Consider the following 22,504-nt stretch of genomic DNA (forward strand, 5'->3'; position numbering starts at 1 on the left):
AATATCTTCCTCTGACATAGGAAGTGTTTAAGTTACACTCCTTGAACTGTGAAATTCCCATCCCCTATCACCTCCTAAACATCTTTGTTCTCATATCTGCTCCTTTATTGCTGATCCCTTGACTATATCCTGTGATACAATGGCCAAAAAACGTTTTTTTAATCTGATATTTTCACTATCCACCTATTTTTCCCTATTTTTACTAGTAATTAGAAAGAAAAGGTATTAAAAACAAAGCTATGCTTTTGATAATTTTATTAAAAAAAAAAGAGAATGGGAGAAATTTGTTCATTAATATGAAGTTCCATAGCGGATCAGACTCAGGACCAAAAACCCCTACATTCGAAAAGAAAGCAGGTTGAGTCCTTAGAAAAAAGAAATGTTACCTGGAAGACATATATCAAAAAAGTCTTCCCACCCTGGGGAAACTTTATAGACCACAGCCCCTCATTCCATGTTGTTGCTGTTCAGTCACTAAGTTGTGTCCGATTCTTCGCAACCCCATGGACTGCAGCATGCCAGGCTCCTGTGTCCTCCACTTTCTCCCAGAGTTTGCTCAAATACAAGTCCATTGAGTCGGTGATGCTATCTAACCATCTCATCCTCTGCCTCCCCTTCTTCTGCCCTCAATCTTTCCCAGCATCAGGGTCTTTTCCAATGAGTTGGCTCTTTGTATCAGGTGGCCAAAGTACTGGAGCCTCAGCTTCTAAAACAGACCTTCCAATGAATATTAAGGGTTCAGTATTTCCCAAATATTGAATAACCCTCATTCCATACTCTGTCTGTAGTCCCTATGATTCTGAGCCACTGCCAGCTCTGGGGCGGAGCAGGCCAAATGTGGAGCTGAGAAAACCTATTGCACTGGCTTGCAGAATATGTCCAGAAGTTTGGGAAAGGCCACTTCTGCTTTAGGCCCTGGTGAATTTACACAGCCCCAAACTGAAACTTGAAATATATTTTTCCCATTGAAAGAGTTTAACAAAAGCAGTTGGGGGTCTATGACACTAATATAACTTAAGATGTATGATGAGATGGTATTCACAATGCTTCTGGGGAGCCTCCTGGGTTTAATTAATAATCAGAATTTCCAGGGTACTATTTGTACTGGACTATAACTCAAGCATCCTATAGGTTACTTAGGCTTCCCAGGGTTGGGCTAATGACTTAACCACACTGCTTCTGTGGGAAAATGCTTTCTAAATGATTAAAACTTTGGAATATGGTTTTTTTTTTTTTAATACAATGGGGGATAGCTATATGGTTTATACAGTGACCACTTATTTAAGATGATTAATTCAAAATGTTTTCCTACATGGCCATACATTTAAAAGAAATATATCTGAAAGTTGGTGGCAGCATTCTTGCTGCCATTTTGTGTTCACTTATTGATTCATTTGTTGACTTAAAATATAATTACTTTTGAGTATCTACTGCTTTAGGCCCAATGTTGCAAATCTGTCTGATACATTAATTTTTATTCTAAAGCACTGCTGTTCAGGTGTTTTCTTTGCTGAATCTTTGGGATGTGGATATATAAATTAAGAAGTAATGTTTTACAGGAAAGTTGTTAAAAGTATAGGCAGTGAAATTAGGTTACCAGGCTTGGAGTTCACCTTTTACTGGTTGAATGACTTTACACACATCACTTAACTCCTCTATACCTCAGTGTGACCATCAGAGGAATGGCAGTGATACTGGTAACTCTTCAAAGAGTATTTGTGAGGACTTAATATATGAAAAAATTAAAAGCACTGAAAATACCAACCACCATAGAATTATTTTTAATAAATAATAACTTTTTATCTTGCTTCATACAGAGTAAATAAGAGTAACGTATATCTGCAGAAGAAGCAGAAACAGAGATCAGGGTAATTACAGGTTCTTTTGTCAAAATCATTTGAGACCTGTTTTTTATGACTTACATTCTTGTTATATTCCAGTTATAAATACTTAACTGTGCATATAAATATGTACTGGCAATAGGAAAAATAAAAAATAAAGCAAACAATTTTTTATTCTGCATTAGCAAAAATCAATCCATTTGTATTATGATATGCTAGATTTTATTGACTAAATACATCATGATTTGAAAGGGAAAAAAGAAAAAAACAACTCTCATTAGCTAGGACAGGAAAAGTGATGAGAGCTTAACCAAGAAAAGAAGCTACAAGTTTCTCTTCAGAAGTGATCTCTCTTCAACTATTCCCATACCCAGGTGCTTTTCAGAGGGGTTAATTGATTCTGGAAGTTTTCTGGGGGGAAAATAAATCTAACTCTCCCATCGCAGTGACTGCCCTCCTAAATATCCATTTCCCTCCTACCTAAACTACCCAGAAACATGGTTTCAATCAGGGCAACAGTTAAGAATACAGTTTCCAGCCCTCCCTGCTACCAGTAAGAAACTAGGATAAATCACTGGGCAGAGCTTAAAAGACTTTTGCTAAAAAGAGCCTAAGTGGACCAGGCAGTGGCTTTTTTGCCCATGGCTCTTCCTGCTTCCTAGAATGCAGAAATGATGGCTGGAGCTGCAATGGCCATCTTACGATTTTTAAATAAACCTACGGTTGGAAGGCATGTGCTCCTTGGGACCTAAGGGTGAAGCAATCTAAGTTCCAGTGACTGCAGAGTCATCACACAGGCCTGGACAACCTACTGAAATATAAATCCTTAATCTGTTTATGCCTTGGGCTTCCCTGGTAGCTTAGTCAGTAAAAAATCTGCCTGTAATGCAGGAGACCTAGGTTCAATTCCTGGGTTGGAAGATCCCCTGGAGAAGGAAATGGCAACCCACGCCAGTACTCTTGCCTGGGACATCCCATGGGCAGAGGAGCATGGTGGGGTATAGTCCATAGGGTACCAAAGAGTCTAACAAGACTGAATGACTAAACCACCATCACATGATAGAGGAAAGGTTTCTCTGTTACTCAATGTTGAATGTAGTTCCTTATGGACAAAATGTCTAAATCATTTCTATATGACTCCAGAGATAAATGTAAAAAGGGATCTCACCAACACTTCTGATGTTGGGCATGTAAGAAGCTGGAAAGAACTTAGGGATAACACAAGAATAATAATACTGATCAGACATGGCCAAGGTGAAAGGTATTCAAGAGAAGGCCTTTCAATCAGATAATAATGTGTAAGGGGTTATAACCATTAGAATTTTTCAAAACAAGTCCTTATAATACAGAAAGTTTTATCTCTAACAACAAACCAAATGCTATCTCAAAGTTTAAATCTGTCAAAAATGTGCCACAAGAGTATAAGTAACACTGTAGGTGATGTGCATTTGATGTTATTCATATAGGAAAAATAGTATTAAAACTCTATAGCTGTTTATCATAAATAAATTTTGGAATAAGATGTCCTCACCAAAATTACTCTTGTTTATAGTGAAATTCACCAAGAAATCACTACTCTAACAATCTGTTATACTTTAAGCAACTAAGTATTTCTAACAAGCCTTTTCAGTTGCTTTTACTGAAGCTTTGGCATATTATTAACCAGCGTCTGGGGAGGGAGATGGGAGGAAGGTTCAAGAGGGAGGGAATATATGGATACCAATGGCTGATTCATATTGAGGTTTTGACAGAAAACAACAAAATTCTGTAAAGCAATTATCCTTTAATTAAAAAATAAATTAATTTTAAAAATAACCAGCATCAGTGCTAAATTAAAGACTGTCTACTTAGTTATCCATTTTCACTATCATAATTTTTGGCCTTGTTAACAGAAATTGCTCCCCTATCTACAAGCACAAAATGTGTTTCTGCTAAAGTTGAAAAAAAAAAAAAAAAAAAAACACTTCAAAATTTGCTCAATAGGATCTCTTTGTAAGAAAATAAGAAGCTTTGTCTAAGTCTGTGGGAAGGCAGAGACATTGCTCAGCATGAAAGGTAACAGATTAGCGATGTTGATAGCTGAAATCCTCTACTTATCCTTGGCAAGGAAAATGACAGCATTTAAGCTTCCCAAACTAGGTCCCTAGGTGTCTGCGCTGAGTCTGAGAAACATTCATTTTCTCACCTCTCGCGTGAACTGGGCGCATGTCACACACTTCCTGAATACAAGATTTACCCCATGCTGCATAGGCTCTTTCAAGTCAGTAACAGCCGCCAGTAACAGCCTTGTTTGTACATGGAATCATTTTGAGGCCATTTGTGGAATCAGACTTTTATGTACGTTCTGAAGTACAATTAAAGTTTGAACTCGATTATAAGTGCCACATTGCTTTAGGTTTAAACTGTTTTTAGTTTTGCCGCACACAAAAAAATTAAACAAGATTAAATACAAAAAAGAAAAAGCAGAAGTGTACCAAAATCTTATGCAGAAAAAAAAAAGGAGCTCCAGAATTAGTGCCTTACATATCATGATTCAAAACATTCCTTGTAATTTGTCCAGAAGTTTAAAAATCTTTACTCCTTTAAAAATATTACTCTAAAAAAGTCAAACCATAGAATATAAATAGGTAAATGAATAAAGTTGTAAGTATTACCAAAGCAGCTGCAGCTATTGAGAATTTCATTAAAGAAAGGTTCGTGTCAGAGTTGATGACATCACACTTGGCACATTTACAGGGTGTTCTTTACAAAGTTGTGAAGTTTCTGCTTAGAAAATTTAACTTAAACTTTAACATGCTACACATTGCTGCACAAATTATGCCCATAGTCAGTTCATCTCTTAAGTCACTAGAGGGTAATGAGGAAGTCCTATCAACCTGTCACTGAAAGACACATCAAACATATACCTACAGAGTTACATGTACACACAATATAATACTCTGTCAAAGTTGTAACATCACATGGCAGGTGCCCTTAGCAAAAAAGACAATGACAACAAATTCTAAGTAAAAGTTATTTCAATTAAGAGCCTACCAGATCAAAGTTTTAATTCAAAAGTAGATGTTTAGCCTGAAACTTGCAGATATCATCTCGTCAGGATTATCAGTTAAATTGGTTTAAAAGACACAACAGAAAGATTTATACTAGGATTTGGAGCTAAATTGAAGATAAAACTGTGCTAACAATGGAAGATTTCTAAAATCTAACTGTCAACAGCTTGAGACCACTTTACTAGGTCCATTCATGTCTGTCTCCACATAACCATCCAGAAACTTGGTTTATTTGTATTTCTAACTTAGGGTTTTCTAGTTGTTCATTTACCTGTATGTTTACTTATTTGTGTGTATTCTAATGGCTAATTTTATTATTTCATATATTATGCCATGTCTTCAGAGGCACCTTAAATGCATCTACCTGTGCCCTTGATTCCATGGTGCTTCGTAGTAGAATCTGGTCTCTGATGTGTCTGTGACAAATTTGATCAGCTGGGCTAACTGTACACACGAACATGTGTAAAATGAACAATGAATTATCCTAAACAAAATAGCCTAATTTGATAAGAGAACAAGAGACTAAACTTTTCAAAGGTAAAAGAGTTTTGCTAGATTTTTGGAAAATAAATACTAAAGGTTATATTCCTCCCCCCACAACACCTGAAAGATAAATGGATATTTGAACAAAGAAAAATTCCATAAGCTATAGTGTATTTCTGCTGACCAGAAGATGAGTGAAAGCTTACTTTTTTGATAATATAAAAAACTCGGCATCACATTAAAATACATCCTGTAGGCCTTCTTTATATCAACTATTTAATTTTAGTTAAATTATTACTAAAGAAAAAAAGTAACTTGCCATTAACTACTCTTTGAATCATTTCTGAAATATAATATTCTAAAAGCAGCTTATAGCGTGGACATTTTCCTTTTGACATATTTCTCTTTTGGTATCCCTTTTATAAGCCATAAGGGGAAGAAAAAAAACAAAACCCTCTCCAGCATTAAATAAAACACCTTTTCTGATGTTCAGACTACCTAAAGCAATAAAACACTGAAACCTCAAATTCGTAAACAATTTAATTCTCAACATGAATATACTTTGTTGTAAATTAATACTGCAAGTTCAAAAGCAAAATTAAGTGAGAAAAATGAAGCACTTAAAACACATGATTTAATTTATAAATGAGTACTCATTATTATAGCTTTTGTTCTATTTATTGCTATCTTTCTATTTCGTGACTTGTTTCTGTACAATATTCCTCATTATTATATATTCCCATTTTATTTAGCAACACATTTACTGTGATTCAGAATTCTATGTTTTCATGTAGTAAATGCATCTAAGTTAATTATTTAAACTTTAAAATTACCACTATGCAACTAAAATGCTACCATAGCTGATTTTCTTCCTATTCCCTTTAGAATATGCCAATTTGATTTCTTCTACATAAATACCTTCTTGAACTGTTCGACTTCTGTTTTTAATGAAATGAATTCTCCTCCTCTCTGTAGAAGTCTGCTATAAACCTAAGTCACCTGGGAGCCTGGCCAAAGTCTGAAACAGCACAGCTGAAGGGTACAGCCATTTCCCAGGGTCCTCTCAGAGAGTATTTGGTTTGCTTTCCTAACTTGCTAAAAATAGGAGATTACACAGGCTACCTCCATCTCAGGGCTCAAGAACTCACAAAAGGCTGGACCATGGGTTGGAGCAATACATAGAAAACATTTTATTAAAGAAGTCAGGATATTACAAGTTCTCTAAATTCCTTCCGTTTACTCTCTGAAACAATACAAATGATCTAGCGGTTACTGGCATGGAAACCTCATAATGCTCCCAAATTTCAGAACTTCAGGCATGAGTCACAGAATTACTTTAACTGTTTTAAAATATGTTTTTGATCTATTTTAGCCACAAAGTCAAAGACAGGAAGACTACTACCTAAAAGGTAGGATTCTAAATACTGTATCAAGAATCACATGTGTTAGTTACAAACATACACACAAATAGATGAAACATGGTTTTTGAAACGTGAATATCTAATTAACACGTTCCAAAATTTTTAAATTAATTTTTAACAGAGTCATTTCATTAACACTTAAGAAGCTGCTGTCATTCTGGGCATGAAGCTCCACCAGAAATAAATTTGTGTTTATTTGTCCTCCTCTTATTCAAATTGAAATATTTTACTACATTTTAGACGCTATAAATTAAATTTCCGTTTCTCTTAGAAAGAACAAAGAGTATGGACAACGTTTGCACTGATTAGCTGCTATAACGAGTTCATTTCAAAAGTAAATTTAAAATCTTAAAATTGTTATTTAAAAAAGTCCTTGATGTGGCAGTTGAATCTTGTTAACCACACAGCATGTCATTAAGCAATGCTGCTGCTTTGCTCAAAGGGGGACTGTTCTGTGGCCACAAGTGAGTAGCAACTAAAAAAATATTTTGAGAGGGGGAAAATAGCAACTGAATTTTAATGTTTCACAATGTTTCCAAATGCCGCGGAGGCAGGTCTTCTGTGAAACCACTCAATGTCACAGCTAAGTTTAATGCCCTTCGTTCTTCAGCTACCAGTGCACCATCAACTGTCTGTGGGATTAAAAATTGGATTTAGTAGTAATTGGGTCAAAACAGGGTTCCTTACGGACAAAGCTGGTTATTGACAAGCATAATTAGCCTTTTGCCCCTCATTTTATGGGTCCCAGTCTCTAATTACACCTAAATTCAGTCGGCAGAATTTAGGATGACACACTCACACGGTACAACTACTGTGTGCCCTTCATGGATGCCTTTCCAAACAAGAGGGGAAAAAAAGGCCCAGGGGTAACTTACAACTTTTGTTTATTGATCTTTAGAACTATGTCATTAAGAACAACCTAACATTATATTTTTCTTATTGTTAATGTTTTCTTTTATATTCTACTTTGAAGATAATATCCTTGAATCTTTGGTGAAAACTTTAGCAAAGTGAGCAGCACAAACTGACCAAGAAGCAATGTACTGAAATAGTTAACTCACAACTTAACTCCTAACACTGGGGTGAGATATGAGTTAACTTATGTATTAAATACTTCAGTTAATTCTCCCCTATGGTATTAAAGAAAAAATTTTATGGCACTTTTTTTTTTTTGCATCAGACAAGATATGTGTATGAAACCTTCACTTCTATATATTTGTCAAAATGATAGCAACCTCCTTCTCAAAGGTTCAGAGTGAATTACACCTGCATATTAATATTCAAAGGCGATTCAATTAAACCAAGTATGTAGAGAGTCCCTAGGAATCTTCACATTTGTAGTTTTGACCTTACACATCAAAATAAAGACATGTATGCTATCTTTTAAAAGACTCACTTTCAAACTTGATAGCTGAAATATGAATCCAATGACATTTTTGAATGCCAAAATACACTAAAGTGAATGTGCTAGGATTACGGTACCCACAATAGCTAACTTTTTACAGTCTGGCTGATACTGTTACAAATAAAAAATAATAATCAGGAGCTAACAGAAAAAAACCTGCTAAATTACTTCACATTTGAATTTTAGAAACAAAAAAGTCCAATTAATAATAGTACTTTTTATAGAGTTTCCACTGATTTATAGAACTCACATTCAACAAAGTTTATGCCTCTGATAGTATACTATAAGAGCAGTTCAGAACCTTACTTCTAGTTATATTTTCCATAAAATGCATTGCTTCTGGCCTTAAAATAATATGCTCATATAATAAAAAGGAAATCCATAATGTCAAAATATTAATATAAAAAGTCTATCCAAGTTTAGCTGAGAAAATCTGCTTTTCATTTACAACTATACAGCACGTTTTCAAACAAGAAAAACAAACCATCCCCATCTAGCTACTGCTAGAGCCCCACATATACTCTATGCATATGCTGACACATAACATGTATCTGTATTTACTGTTTCTCTAGACTGACTTAGCCAGTACTAAGTAAAAGTATGCTGACACTTTCTGCTCTAGGGAAAAAAAAAAAAAATCACAGCATTAAAGGACAGATAAAAGTTATCATAACAAAGTTTGGCCAGACTTGGCTCTATTGCTTCTCAATTAAGTCCCCCACCCCAACATCATCAAGAAGACGACACTGTATAACTGTTAACAAAGCAATCCATAATCCCAAACTCAGTGGACTGCATGTCCATATCCCCTTTATTCAATTATTGCGTATCCTTAAAATAATATAATATTTACTCACTTTCAATGAATCAAAGCAGGCGATTACTCGTCCATTTTCAACTTGGCAGCTTTTCGAAGGATGTGCAAATTTACATTCCGTGTCTGGCCGTGAGCAAGTCCCCCTTTGGAACTCTCTACATACTTCCAGTGTTAGCCATTTTGTGTCCCGAATTGGTGTGACACTAACAGCCATGTTTAGATTTTACAGGTAGTTAAAATTTTCAGTGAAACCAACAAACCCAACCCCCCTCAAAAAAAAAGTAACAACCAAAAAAAAAAAAAAAGAACTGAACTGATAAAACTGTAAAATGATGAAAATGTCCCCTCCAAAATACTTTTCCCCCACTCCCTGCTTTAAAAGTACATGGAAAATTGTATTCTCAATATCAAGGAAAAGATCTCCCACTAGAAATTCACAGCATGAAACTGTTAATTCAAAGAGGTTTTGGTTTTTAGAGAAATACTAGGATCGTAAGTAGATGAACGTTTAAAAGTAGGGCCTCGAATCAGCCTTGTGCTCTCAGTAACCCCTTCCCAGTGCCAATTTGGAGCCCAAAATGCAAGCATGAAAACGTGGCAGACCCTCTGACACCGAATTTCCAAGCTGCTTTCAGCAAAGTTGTCTGAAAGGTAATCTCCTCACAGCTGAATTTGCAATGGAGTTTGGTGGTGCAATCGGTATTGATTAGTTTGGCATAGACAGATGCAGCAGTTTAGAGCAAAATCGAGAAAATGATTTTGTTTTTCCTTCTTGATTTCCTGGCAGAAGATATCTTACTTTTTCAGCAAACTTTTCTTTTAAAACTAAAGCAGCCTAGGGCAATGCCAGATACTTAGAGCTTTTTTCTTGATTATGAGTAGAAATGGGGGTGTCTGGCTAGAGGTGGAGGGCGGATGTGCTGTCGTCACAGTCTAGCTGGCAGCAAGCAAGGCAAAAGCAGAGGCTGCTCTAGAAGCGGTTCCAAGCAGCAGAGACGTCAGGAAAGGCACTTCTTAGTACCAACCTGTAGAAAAAAGAGATAGGTTAAGATTTACTAAGTAGCTCTTCACTGATGTCCTAAGACAGTATCACAACCTTGCCATGTGCTACCAGACTAAGTCATATTCAAGCCAGCCTCCCTCTCTCTCCCTCTCTCTCTCTCATGCACACACACATACACACACACACACACTACTTACAGTGAGGCATATTGCAGCCAGCCATCGTAGATTTATTAAAAAAAGGGGCCGTTTCCCCTTGTGAAGCAATGCATGATAGAGAGATAACCAATCACAGATAGTGTTGCAGCAATATTCTGGGCAGAAAGCCAATAGTGTGGGTTGTCTTATGAAAGGTCGCGCCTGTCAGACGTTCATTACTATGCTATAAGCACAGAAAATGTCCATCAGATGTGACTTATTCCACTGCAAGAGGACGAGCATGTGGGTTTTGAATTTACCCAACATGCAGTTAGTGGACTAAACCATGTTAGTTTCAAAACAGCTTCCCAAACAAGTCCAAGCACTTGAAGATCATTACCAGGAAATAAAAAGCAAGGTTTAAAAATTGCAGCCGACTTCCAAGCTGCTTTCCCTCTGGCTCTGCGCAGGGACAGGCACTGAACAGCCTGCTCCTGCTGTCCTGACACGTGAATAAAAAAGGAAAGGGGTGTTTACAAATGGTACATTCTCCTGACCTATCCAATTCACTTCCTTCTCCAGCCTAAGTCCTGCCCCTCCACTGAAAGTGGCACTCCTACTGTAAAACTATTCCATTCAGCCCGCAGACACTTTGTCAATATATCACAGGCAGGCGAGATATGAACAAAAGCATCCTTTATTTGAACATTTTTTAAGCAGAAGCTGAGGTCATGTGGGGGAAATAAGGAGTGCAGTGTTGTCAGTGTGTCTGGCAAATCTGAAGTCAACCTCAAGGGAGAAAGTGATTCCATCGCAGAAACATTAAATATTAAGTGAGCAGTTTGATTTGGGCAGTAGGATGCATTTCAGAGGTACAAATGAAGCCAGAGGGTGGGAGTTAGGGGGTGAGGGACCCCCCCCATTGCCTAAAGATCTAGTAACTCGGCACTACAAGACCGTTCCCTATATACAGCAGAGCATTTTTGCTTTTAACAACTTACTTTCAATCAGAATGGGAAAACTTTCCCCAAAATGCTTAGTAGTTACAGAATAGCAGACATATTATTTTTTCCCTTTTGAATACTACCAAATAACTCTAGAAGCTTCACACTCCAAAGAGATAATGACAGTATAATAAATAGTATCTGATTACTTCTTCCAGGGCCAAAAATGGCCAACGGGCATATAACATGTTTTTAACTTGGAAATTAAAATACAGAATATGAATATATACACACATACATATAGATAAAACATGGATATACAGCAGAATTTTTTTTAATTTGTTTTAAGATTAATACTGTCATTTTTAACATTATTTTTTTAGAAACTAACAGATACTAGGTTTAGAAAATATTTTAAATATTTTTTTACAAAAAGCCACAACTTTTGAGAAAGATTTTAAAAAAAAATTCACACTGATGCTCCAGAAGTATATTTGTTTTCAAAAAATTTTCTAGTCCTAATTCCTGGTTCCATAAAAAACAAAGCCAAGTTAGTCACAAACTCTAAGACTTATTCACCTTCCTTAATATTTGCTCTGCATTCAAAACTTCTCGACTACCTCATGCTGTGAGTGTGTACCTCATCTGTGGTCAACATCTCTTTTGTTTTTCTCTCTGCAACCACTACCTCCTTTTCTTTGGGGTCGTGCTCAGTCCTGTCCGACTCTTTAGGATCTCACAGACTGTAGCCCGCCAGGCTCCTCTGTCCACCTAATCATCCTGGTAAGAATACTGGAGTGGGTTGCTATTTCCTCCTCCAGAGGATCTTCCCAACCCAGAAACTGAATCTCTATCTCCTGCATTGGCAGGCGGATTCTTTACCACTGAGCCACCTGGGAAGCCTACCAACATGTCACTTCCTCCAAGACGCTATCAAGATGTCACTTCCTTCATCCCCATCCACCCATATATTAACACTGCCTCCTCCCAATTACCTCTGCTCCCCAATCAGTGTCTGATTTGCATTTATATGACTGACCCATGAGACGGCATGTTCCCAAGGCCAGAAACAATCTTACACATCTTAGAACCCTTAAGTGTCTGGCTTAGGGACGGAAAACAGGTGGAGCCCCATAAACTTCGGTAAATTAAATGATCAATTTCTATTTCAGCATTGGCATTAACTTTACAGCACAAAAATACACAAACACATGCAGGAACACACCCCTATAAACACATATGAACACCCACAAACTTGAAAACACACACACACACACACACCCATTACTGCCTCCATAAGTTACAGTGTTCTAGGGTCACTCACAGAGAAGACAATGGCACCCCACTCCAGTACTCTTGCCTGGAAAATCCCATGGATGGAGGAGCCTGGTAGACTGCAGTCCATGGGGTCGCTAAGAGTCGGATACTACTGAGGGACTTCCCTTTTACTTTTCACTTTCATGAATTGGAGAGGGAAATGGCAACCCACACCAGTGTTCTTGCCTGGAGAATCCCAAGGATGGCGGAGCCTGGTGGGCTGCCGTCTCTGGGGTCGCACAGAGTCGGACACGACTGAAGCGACTTAGCAGCAGCAGCAGCAGGGTCACTCAGGCTTCCCCAATGCCTAGGAATCCTCCCCTTGGCCTGGACCGCCCCCTCTGACACTCCAGCTTTTCTAAAATTTCCTCACTATCAAGTCCCTCATCCTCTGTGCTCCTCTATCAGTAATGGATACGATCTTACACGTCACAAATATTTCATAATAAAAATAGTAGCTCTCAGGCATGAACTCTCTCTCACCTTCCTACGACCCATCTTTAAACTATCTTTTTGTATCTTTCTTCTCAGTCTCCCAGTTTTCTCTTCTACTGCCCAAGGTTAAGCTGCTACCTTGACTGGCTCCTTCTTAAGTCCTCTTCCTCTCTAAATTCCTGCTATATATATTCCTGCTTTTCCTCTTAGCTCTTAAAGTGCTAAAGGAGCTCTAAAATGGAAGGGGTTACATGGTAGGGAGGAAGGGGACCTTGCCTAGTTACACATCACCTCTCTCTAATGTTCCTAATTCATCACTCCCAAACAAAAGTCTGAAGAGTCACCTACACGTGCTCTTTTCTTGCTTCCTCCTTCTCCATTCACTTTTAAAAATGTGTCGGTGTAACATGCACAACTCTTACCTTACTGCTCAGTGACAGTCATCGATGCTCCCATCAAAGCCAAATCTAAAGACTGCACAGTCCTTGTCATTACTTGACCTCTCATCAGCATGCTGCACAACTCCCTCTTTCTCCCTTCCCCTTGTTTTAAACTGACACATTTTATCTTTTTTGGTATCTCCCAGCCCTGCACCTCTACTTTTCCAGGGAGAGAGGGGCTGTGGGTTCTTAGCATACACCATCCAGGTGGGAGCCCCTGAAACTTGTTACATGCTAAACCTTTGGATTGACACATACCTCCTCATCCCTTCTTGTTTAAACTGCTATTCAAATACCTCCTTTTCTAAAAAGGCTATGCTAACTCTGCTGAACAGTCTACCCCTTCACAATATTCTCAGTACTTTGTATCTCTTAGAACTTTTGTCCCCAGGTTATAAATTCCACAACAACAGGGTGTTTATCGCCACTTTTTTTTTTTTTTTTAACCCAGTCCCTGGAACATGATGTTTTTTTAAATGTTTAAGAAAAGAATAATTTTATTCAACCTATTAGAAATAAACATGTTTATGAGGACATGTGTCCAACCCTGAGGAAAGGTTCATCATGATCTATGAGATCCAAACAATGAGGAAAGGCAATGGCATGGCACACACAGGAATAACTTCACTACTGGGGGTAACCCCCAAGCAGTATTTATGTATTGTATTTATGTCTAAATACAACTACAAAATTCATTTCTAGTGTTGTTTTTCCCTTCTACCATGTTACAGACTTAGTCATACTCAAGTAACAAAATATACCTTAATTACTAAAATGCTTACAAATGGGTGTTCTGATTATATTTTCTGTAGCAGACCAGTTAAGTCAAAAAGTATTACTGAAAAAATATAGCTATGTATTTTTAAGCTGAAAATACTATTATAAAATGTATTAGTCGAAGTGATAATCAAAATATTTATAATTAGCCAGACATGGACAAGTGAGCGATCAGATTGTACACTGATCTTTATGAAATACTCCAGCTACACGTGAAAATATGTGTTTTAGCCTTCGACACAGGGCACTGGGTGTAACGAACTCATATCTTATCTGAAAAAAACGTATTTGAGTAAACTGCTGATATCAGAATGCTATCTTGTAATCTTTTTCTTTATTCAAACATAATTTCAGGGAAGACCAGAAATCTCCATAACTTTAATAAATGAAGATTTTATAGATTTGGACCAATACTTCAGTGGTAATGGATTTTATGTTCAATAGATAGAGATAATATTTAAATGTGTATGGGTATTGTGCAGATTGTAGGAATTCTTACAAATGTATCACCCTAAAAATATGTATTGTTTGCAAATAATTATTGAAAGAAGCACCGCTACTGTAAAGGTATTAGCTAACAGGTAAACTTCTTCTGAGGTAAAATTTTGACTGATATTTCAATATATAATAAACTTCCCTGAAGAAAAACAAAGAAATGGAGAATTTAACTGTTTTCAGTGAGAATCAAAATTTAACAACCCATATAGGTTTTTAAGGTAAGAGCCTTCTTTTACCTATTGATCAAATTCAAAACAGTAAACTGTAGAGTTCCTTACATCATGTGACACATTCTATTGATACAAACAAGCATAGTCCTCCCAAGAACCAAGACCAGTTTCTCCTTAAGTGATATCAGAAGTCACATGTATTTTCTACTTTAAGGTAAAGAGAAAGGAAAGAATAAAATATAAAGACAGAAGAAAAGAAACCAAAAATAGGATAAAGTATAAAAAGAAAAAGCCTGAGGAAGTACAGATAATTACTCTTTTAGCAACTGATATATATTAGCACTAAACTAACAGTGGATTTGCTCCTTGGAAGAAAAGTTATGAGCAACCTAGACAGCGTGTTAAAAAGCAAAGACATTACTTTGCCATCAAACATCCGTCTAGTCAAAGCTATGGTTTTTCCAGTAGTCATGTATGGATGTGAGAGTTGGATCATAAAGAAAGCTGAATGCCAAAGAATTGATGCTTTTGAACTGTGGTTCAAAAAGAAGATTCCTGAGAATCCCTTGGACTGCAAGGAGATCCAACCGGTTCATCCTAAAGCAAATCAGTCCTGAATATTCATTGGAAGGACTGATGCTGAAGCTGAAACTCCAATACTTTGGCCACCTGATGCAAAGAACTGACACATTGGAAAAGACCCTGATGCTGGGAAAGACTGAAGGCAGGAGGAGAAGGGGACGGCAGAGGATGAGATGGTTGGAAGGCATCACTGACTCGATGGACATGAGTTTGAGTAAGCTCTGGGAGTTGGTGATGGACAGGGAAGCCTGGTGTGCTTCAGTCCATGGCGTGGCAAAGAGTCGGACATGACTAACTGAACTGAACTGAACAGTGGATTATTACATGTGCGTGCCCAATGGTGTGTGACTCTTTGTGTCCCCATGGACTATAGCCCACCAGGCTCCTCTGTCCATGGGATTTTCCAGACAAGAATACTAGAATGGGTTGCCATTTCCTACTACCGGAGATCTTCCCAATTCAGGGATCGAACTCAAGCCTCCTGAGACTCCTGCACTGACAAGCAGATTCCTACCTCAGTGCCACCTGGGAAGCCCTTAACATGAATGCATTCATGTAAATATCTATTTAAGGGCTGCATACATTGTGCAATACAGGATAAACAGACACAAGGAATAAGACTAAAATTCTGTTTTGGAGAACTGGTTGGCCTCTATGAGCAAGGTTAAACTTCCTAGTCACAAATGTTCACTAATCATTTCAATTCTTCTGGACCAAATATAGGCAGATTGGTTCTACATGCCAGAGTAGTTGGCTGGGAATTTGGGGGACTTTTTTCATAAGTTTTGATTTTGAAATGTTACGTATTGAGGAAGTTAACTTAGTAATTATTTGAGGTTTCTTTTTTTTTTTGTTGTTAACTTACTAAGAAAGTTTCAAGCTAACTGGAAGAGACAGCCAACTTTGCTGAGTGTGTTTGGAGCTGACGAGAAAAGGAGCCTTGTCCAAAACTTCTCCCCCTGGCTCACTGGTGTCGACAAGTCTGTAACTAGCAATGTATCACTTCAAGAAACTAAGTTAGCTCACAGCACAATTTTGCCCATGGCTTTTCCCAAATATTAACAGAGATTTTGGTAAACAAATAACTAAGCATTTCTGGAGGCTATATAGCTATTTGTCTACTCACAAGGGACTAAATAGAGTAACAAAGTCGTTTATTACATGGGAAAAAACTGTGTTCTGAATGGGTTAATGCAATCTTCACCTGTATTCAACTCCATATAACAAAAAGCTAAGATCAGTGTTTCTCAGTGAGAGGGAAGCACTCTAGTGGTAGCACCCATGGTGATTTTCAGTGATGCAGAAACAACGTAAATTTAATAGATGCATCAGAATGCTAAAACAAGCTCGTCAAAGTGTGTGGATATGTAACTTAGGAAGAAGCTAAAGTATAACAAAAAAATTTAAGGAATAATAATAAATATACTGGTAAAAATCATAAAGAATATATGCAAATAACTGAAGTTTTAGATAAATTGCTGAGAAAAAAGATAACTTTCAACCACAAATCCTCTGGAATGGCACAGCGATAGGCAACATGGCCTACTGGTCTGACGCTCTGCATTGTTTTGGGTGACAGGTTGCTTGCAAGGAAAGGAAGATTATGTTTACCAACTCAAACAAGTAATCTAAGATCTATCAAAGCATTCCTTTAAGATGCTGATAAGGTTTGCTTCCCTAATCATCCAGTGGTCTCTTACTGGAAGGATATTGAAGGAAGTCAGTGAGGTGATGCATTATTACTAAAAATTAGAATTCCAAAAGCAAGCAATTAAACTTTCAAGTTAGATAATGACTACTGTCCCTTTAAGGATTTATCTTTAAGACAAAAACGAAACAGGAAGCCTCTATGCAGTGATTAAAAAGTGAATTTTGAAATGATTCCTATAAAAGGCAAAATTATAAAACATAAAAAGGTATTAGAAGATAAATATCAAGACGTCTTGCTGCATTTTGAAGCCTGAGCCACCAGTTCTGTACCTAAATGTGCCCTCACCAGTCCCTACGGCAAAGTTTATCTTCCTAGAAGCTTTTCGGCCCACTGTCAAAAGTATGCAAACCTCTCTTCCTCTTAACACCAGTGCAGACTTGCCAGCCCCTTATCCTGCTTTATTCTTCTTCACAACACTTGTTAGTATTTTCATAATACTATGTACCTATTTCACTATCTGCTTATCATCTGCTTTTTCCATTAAAATGTAAGCTCCGTGACAGCAGGCAGGTACCAGCTAGTTTCTTCACCAAACAGCCACCACCAACACAGCACAAGGTCCTGACTAAGCCAACGATCAGCATTTGTGGCATGATGGTATTTTTCTTAGTATATCTGAACACTAGTTTACAAGTATTTGCTACAAGTTATAATGTCTAAACAATAGATACACAGTTTAAAACACTGATATGTCACCTTTATAACTGAATGAAATCAGCATCAAAGACCACTTATTGGAAAGAAAGCATAAGGAAAGGAAGTTAATTAACATAAAACCATTTTTATACTTCCTTAATTGGGAAGTTGACAGAAGTCTTTTTAATCCACGAAATAATTTGAAATAGATACACATGGTTTTGCAAATTTTTAACATGTAAATAATTATCGGTGCATTTCTGACAGAATCAGTCCTCAGTTCTGGCTAAAGAAGGAAAATTTGCTTTTTTTTTTAGGATTCCAAACAGGCAGTCTTTTAACATTTCCCTCTATTCCATAAGAAAGTATAACAACACTATGAATGCTACTTTATCATTCTTTAAGACAAAATACTAATCCTATTTAGTGTTTTATTTACTCTGTATATTACAAAAAGATGAGGTTATCTTGTTAGCCTTAGGTAGTCATTTCTGATCTGTCCATGTCATTTAATATTTCAAAATAATAACTAGGAAGTCAGAACACAAGACTACAGTAAAATCAGCAGTGTTGATACATGTACAATGTGCTACAAGACAGAAAAAACAAATCTAACTATTCTGGCAGTTTTCAGGAAGAATGGTTCATTAACCCAACTGAAATCTACCAATGTGAAATAAGCATGACAAAACTCTGAACATTAAATGCAACGTGATACATTGTGATATTGTTATTTCCAGAGCAAAACTATGATTATGGACTTTGATTTTAAAGTTTACTTTTATGAGTTATATTTTATTTGCCATAGTAACTAGGGGTCAAAATCTTAATTTTCCATCTCTATACCTTCTGAACAATATCATTGAGCTTCTTATTGAGGCCGGTGACACCTTCATCTAAAACATGTTTCAATATGATCTTTATTGCTTGAGGAATGGTAGCAAAGTCACTCGTGCTTCCCTAATAACATTATCATATAATTCAAAAATAACGATGAAGTTGATTCAGTTCAGTTCAGTTCAGTTCAGTCGCTCAGTCGTGTCCGACTCTGCGACCCCATGAACTGCAGCATGCCAGACCTCCCTGTCCATCACCAGCTCCCGGAGTTCACTCAGACTCACGTCCATGGAGTCAGTGATGCCATCCAGCCATCTCATCCTCTGTCATCCCCTTCTCCTCCTGCCCCCAATCCCTCCCAGCATCAGAGTCTTTTCCAATGAGTCAACTCTTCACATGAGGTGGCCAAAGTACTGGAGTTTCAGCTTTAGCATCATTCCTTCCAAAGAACACCCAGGACAGACAGGGATCAAGACCATCCCCATGGGAAAGAAATGCAAAAAAGCAAAATGGCTGTCTGGGGAGGCCTTATAAATAGCTCTGAAAAGAAGAGAAGCAAAAAGCAAAGGAGAAAAGGAAAGATATAAGCATCTGAATGCAGAGTTCCAAAAAATAGCAAGGAGAGATAAGAAAGCCTTCCTTAGTGATCAGTGCAAAGAAATAGAGGAAAACAACACAATGGGAAAGACTAGAGATCTCTTCAAGAAAATTAGAGATACCAAAGGAACACTTCATGCAAAGATGGGCTCCATAAAGGACAGAAATGGTATGGACCTAACAGAAGCAGAAGATATTAAGAAGAGATGGCAAGAATACACAGAAGAACTGTACAAAAAAGATCTTCACGACCCAGATAATCACAATGTTGTGATCACTCACCTAGAGCCAGACATCCTGGAATGTGAAGTCAAGTGGGCCTTAGAAAGCATCACTACAAACAAAGCTAGTGGAGGTGATTACGAGAGACTTAAGAAAATATTCCCATAGAACCCTGTACATCAGTGAAAATTTGCTGCATGTGAACCTCTTTGCCTCAATGTTCAACTTTCCTTACAAGGCAGAAATCATTCTCACAGCCAGTAGTCATTAAAAGATTTTCCATAATTAACCTATGCCCATTTTCCATTTGAGTAGGTCCAATCGAGCTAAATTATAAAATCAATATGTGAAGAAATGACAAAAACAAGTAAAAAAAAATCTGGCCAAAATATAAAGCATATCTCTATTAGAATCAAATAATCATAGCTATCACACTTCCCAACCCAGGGATGGAACCTACATCTCCTGTGTCTCCTGCACTGGCAAGTGAATTCTTTACCACTGAGCCACCTGGGAAGCCCACTCTCAACTCTATCTGAGCACACTAACTTGATCTTAACAGATGATTTAGAATGTAACCTAGTAAGCTCAACCTGGGAGATCTTACTGGCTTATTTCTATTGAAGACTGCCCAAAATCTGTTGCTTAATTATTAATCATTATGAGAAAAATATGTAAAATCCTTGTGTATTAAAGAGGGTGGTGCTAGTGGTAAAGATTCTGCCTGCCAGTGTAGGAGACCCAAGAGACAGTGGGTTCAATCCTTGGGTGGGGAAGATCCCCGAAGGAGAAAATGGCAACCCACTCCAGTACTCTTGCCTGGAAAATCCCATGGACAGAGGAGCCTGGCAGGCTACAGTCCATGGGGCTGCAAAGAGTCGCACACAACTGAGCAGGTATTTCTTCAACTTCAAAAAGATCTAAAAATAATTATTCTTCAGAATATAATGAATGATATCAAACATGAATATAGGATGCTATTACTTGAATGCATCCTAATTAAGTTAATTAATGGACTTCTGATCACAAAACACAATACACACATATCCCCTTTTTTCCATTTAATCAGTAAAAACCCCCATCACATCAAAAATGCATCTGTAACTGCAAACTTTACAAATACTCAAGCCACAAAGGTACCACACAGTTTAACATTATAATCCTAGGGATATTTCTACTGATTTATACATTTGATCTTAAAGATTACCTTTTGAACAAATAATCTCAAACATACATTTAATAATATACCAATGTCAACTGAATTTATTCCTAGAAACAATAAAATATTAGAATTTCAGTTTAATTTGAGCTTTCCTAAACAAAAAAAAATCACAAATTCACATATGCTCACATGCATATAAGAATTAGGCTTTCCCTGACCAACAGTGAATCAAGACCCAGTTGTTCTTCCCTGGTTTAAAAAAGAGGAAGATATGTTTCAAAACAGACATGCATTAATAACTCATATTTTCACTTCAATGTAGCTGTATCTTCTAGGGAACGTTCCACATAACACATATACTAAACTAGGTCTCAGATGCTGAACAACAACAAACTCTGCTAATATTACTGCAACTGCTATACAGTATAGCCAGAGCTTCAGAATTTATTTTGCAGAAGCCTAAGATTTAAACAAGCAGCTCCACAGTGGTAACAGGGAGGTATATTTTGTTGGTGCCTACCTCAACATTTATTAATTACAAGGCTTCTCTTATAAAAAAGAAAAACACTGAAAGATTCTGCAAGTCTTAGAAATACAAGACTAACCGGATAAAAAGATAAAATTTGTCTCCCTGATAACTAAATTTATATTTGTACATAAATCATTTACCACACTTTTGTGCAACAACTCTAATTCCTTAAATTTCTAACATACTTAAGAACTGAAATCTCATTACTTGTGCAATGCAGATCTAGAATCATGAGTCATTCATTCAGAGGAACTTTGCAGACACACACCAAAATGCATGTCCCATGAAGTCCACATTCAAAAAATGTAAAATAAAACAAGGCAAAAAATCAGACAGTGAAAATAAAGAATTCTCAAATTAGAAATGTAAAGGCTCAGAAGCAAATCACAAGTTAAATAAACAGTTTATCTAAATTTTGAGTTTTTCTTCCTCTACACCTAGACTATAATTTACATTATTTCAGAGTCAAAAAATTAACAATTTATGCTGTTAACTATGGTTCTGCCTTCTTTTGTGATCTAGAAGTATGGGTATAAGTACTCAGTTGCTCAGCTGTGTCCAACTCTTTGCGATCCCATGGACTGCAGCCCACCAGGTTCTTCCATCCACGGGATCATCCCAACAAGAATACTGGAGTGGGTTGCCATTTCCTCCTCCAATGGGTATAAATGATAAGGCTATTATCCAGAAGAGATAGTAACATATAAGTTCAAATGACAGTCAGAAATCTCTAGCAAGTAATTTATATGAATCACATACACTGCCTGCATGCTAAATTCCTTCAGTCATGTCTGATTTTTTGCGACCCTATGGACTAATGCCTGCCAGGCTCCCCTTGTCAGATGGGATTCTTCAGGCAAAAATACTGGAGTGAGTTGCCATGCCCTCCTCCAGGTAATCTTTCCAACCCAGGGATCAAACCCTTGTCTCTTATGTCTCCTGCACTGGCCAAGTGTATTCTTTACCACTAGCACCACCTGGGAAGCTCTCACATATATTAACTCCATATATTTTTCTTTCTTTTTGTTTTTGGTTTTAGACATTGCCAAATGAATGGATTTTCACTGTCAATAAATTTAAATCATATAGAAGGGGTTATTGAGAATTTCCCATCTTTCTACTGCCAAATCGAACCCCCTCCAACCCCAAGCGTAACCACTATTATTAGTACGGTGTGTTCAGTCCTTTTTCCATGTATTATCACACACAAACACACATCTACACATACAACACACATACAGAGTTTAAATATTTTTTTTATTTTTTTTACAGTAATGATGAAAACATACTAAGCATATTATCCTTCGGCTTGCTTTCTACAAAATCTGTTAATGACCTTTCCTTATCAATAGAGATAGAGTCACATAAATATTTTTTAACAATTATGTATTACTTTATATCCATTTCTATACTAGTAGTCACCTAAATAAATGCCAATTTTTCATTATTTTAAGCAATACTGCAATTATATATACAAAACTATGCATACA

The 22,504-nt window shown here is 37.1% G+C and overlaps 1 protein-coding gene across 35 annotated transcripts in view; it reads right to left on the reverse strand.

Annotated features, from left to right (window-relative positions):
* The window catches only part of MBNL1 (muscleblind like splicing regulator 1), a 219,457-nt gene that overhangs the window by 147,499 nt on the left and 49,454 nt on the right, over positions 1 to 22,504 (reverse strand). For 26 of the 35 annotated variants that reach the window (XM_025289525.3, XM_044945830.2, XM_006075634.4 and 23 more), the window contains exon 2: positions 9,058 to 10,042. The exons of 6 other annotated variants lie outside the window; for them this stretch is intronic. In XM_025289525.3, coding sequence (XP_025145310.1) covers positions 9,058 to 9,231 — 174 coding nt within the window. In that variant the 5' untranslated portion in view covers positions 9,232 to 10,042. Of the gene's footprint in view, positions 1 to 9,057; positions 10,043 to 10,217; positions 10,538 to 10,557; positions 11,401 to 22,504 lie in introns of those variants that run through there. 3 more of the 35 variants (XM_044945760.2, XM_025289526.3, XM_025289571.2) reach the window with 3 other exon arrangements.

The sequence above is a fragment of the Bubalus bubalis genome, chromosome 1, assembly GCF_019923935.1.
Source record: "Bubalus bubalis isolate 160015118507 breed Murrah chromosome 1, NDDB_SH_1, whole genome shotgun sequence".
Classification (NCBI taxonomy): domain Eukaryota; kingdom Metazoa; phylum Chordata; class Mammalia; order Artiodactyla; family Bovidae; genus Bubalus; species Bubalus bubalis.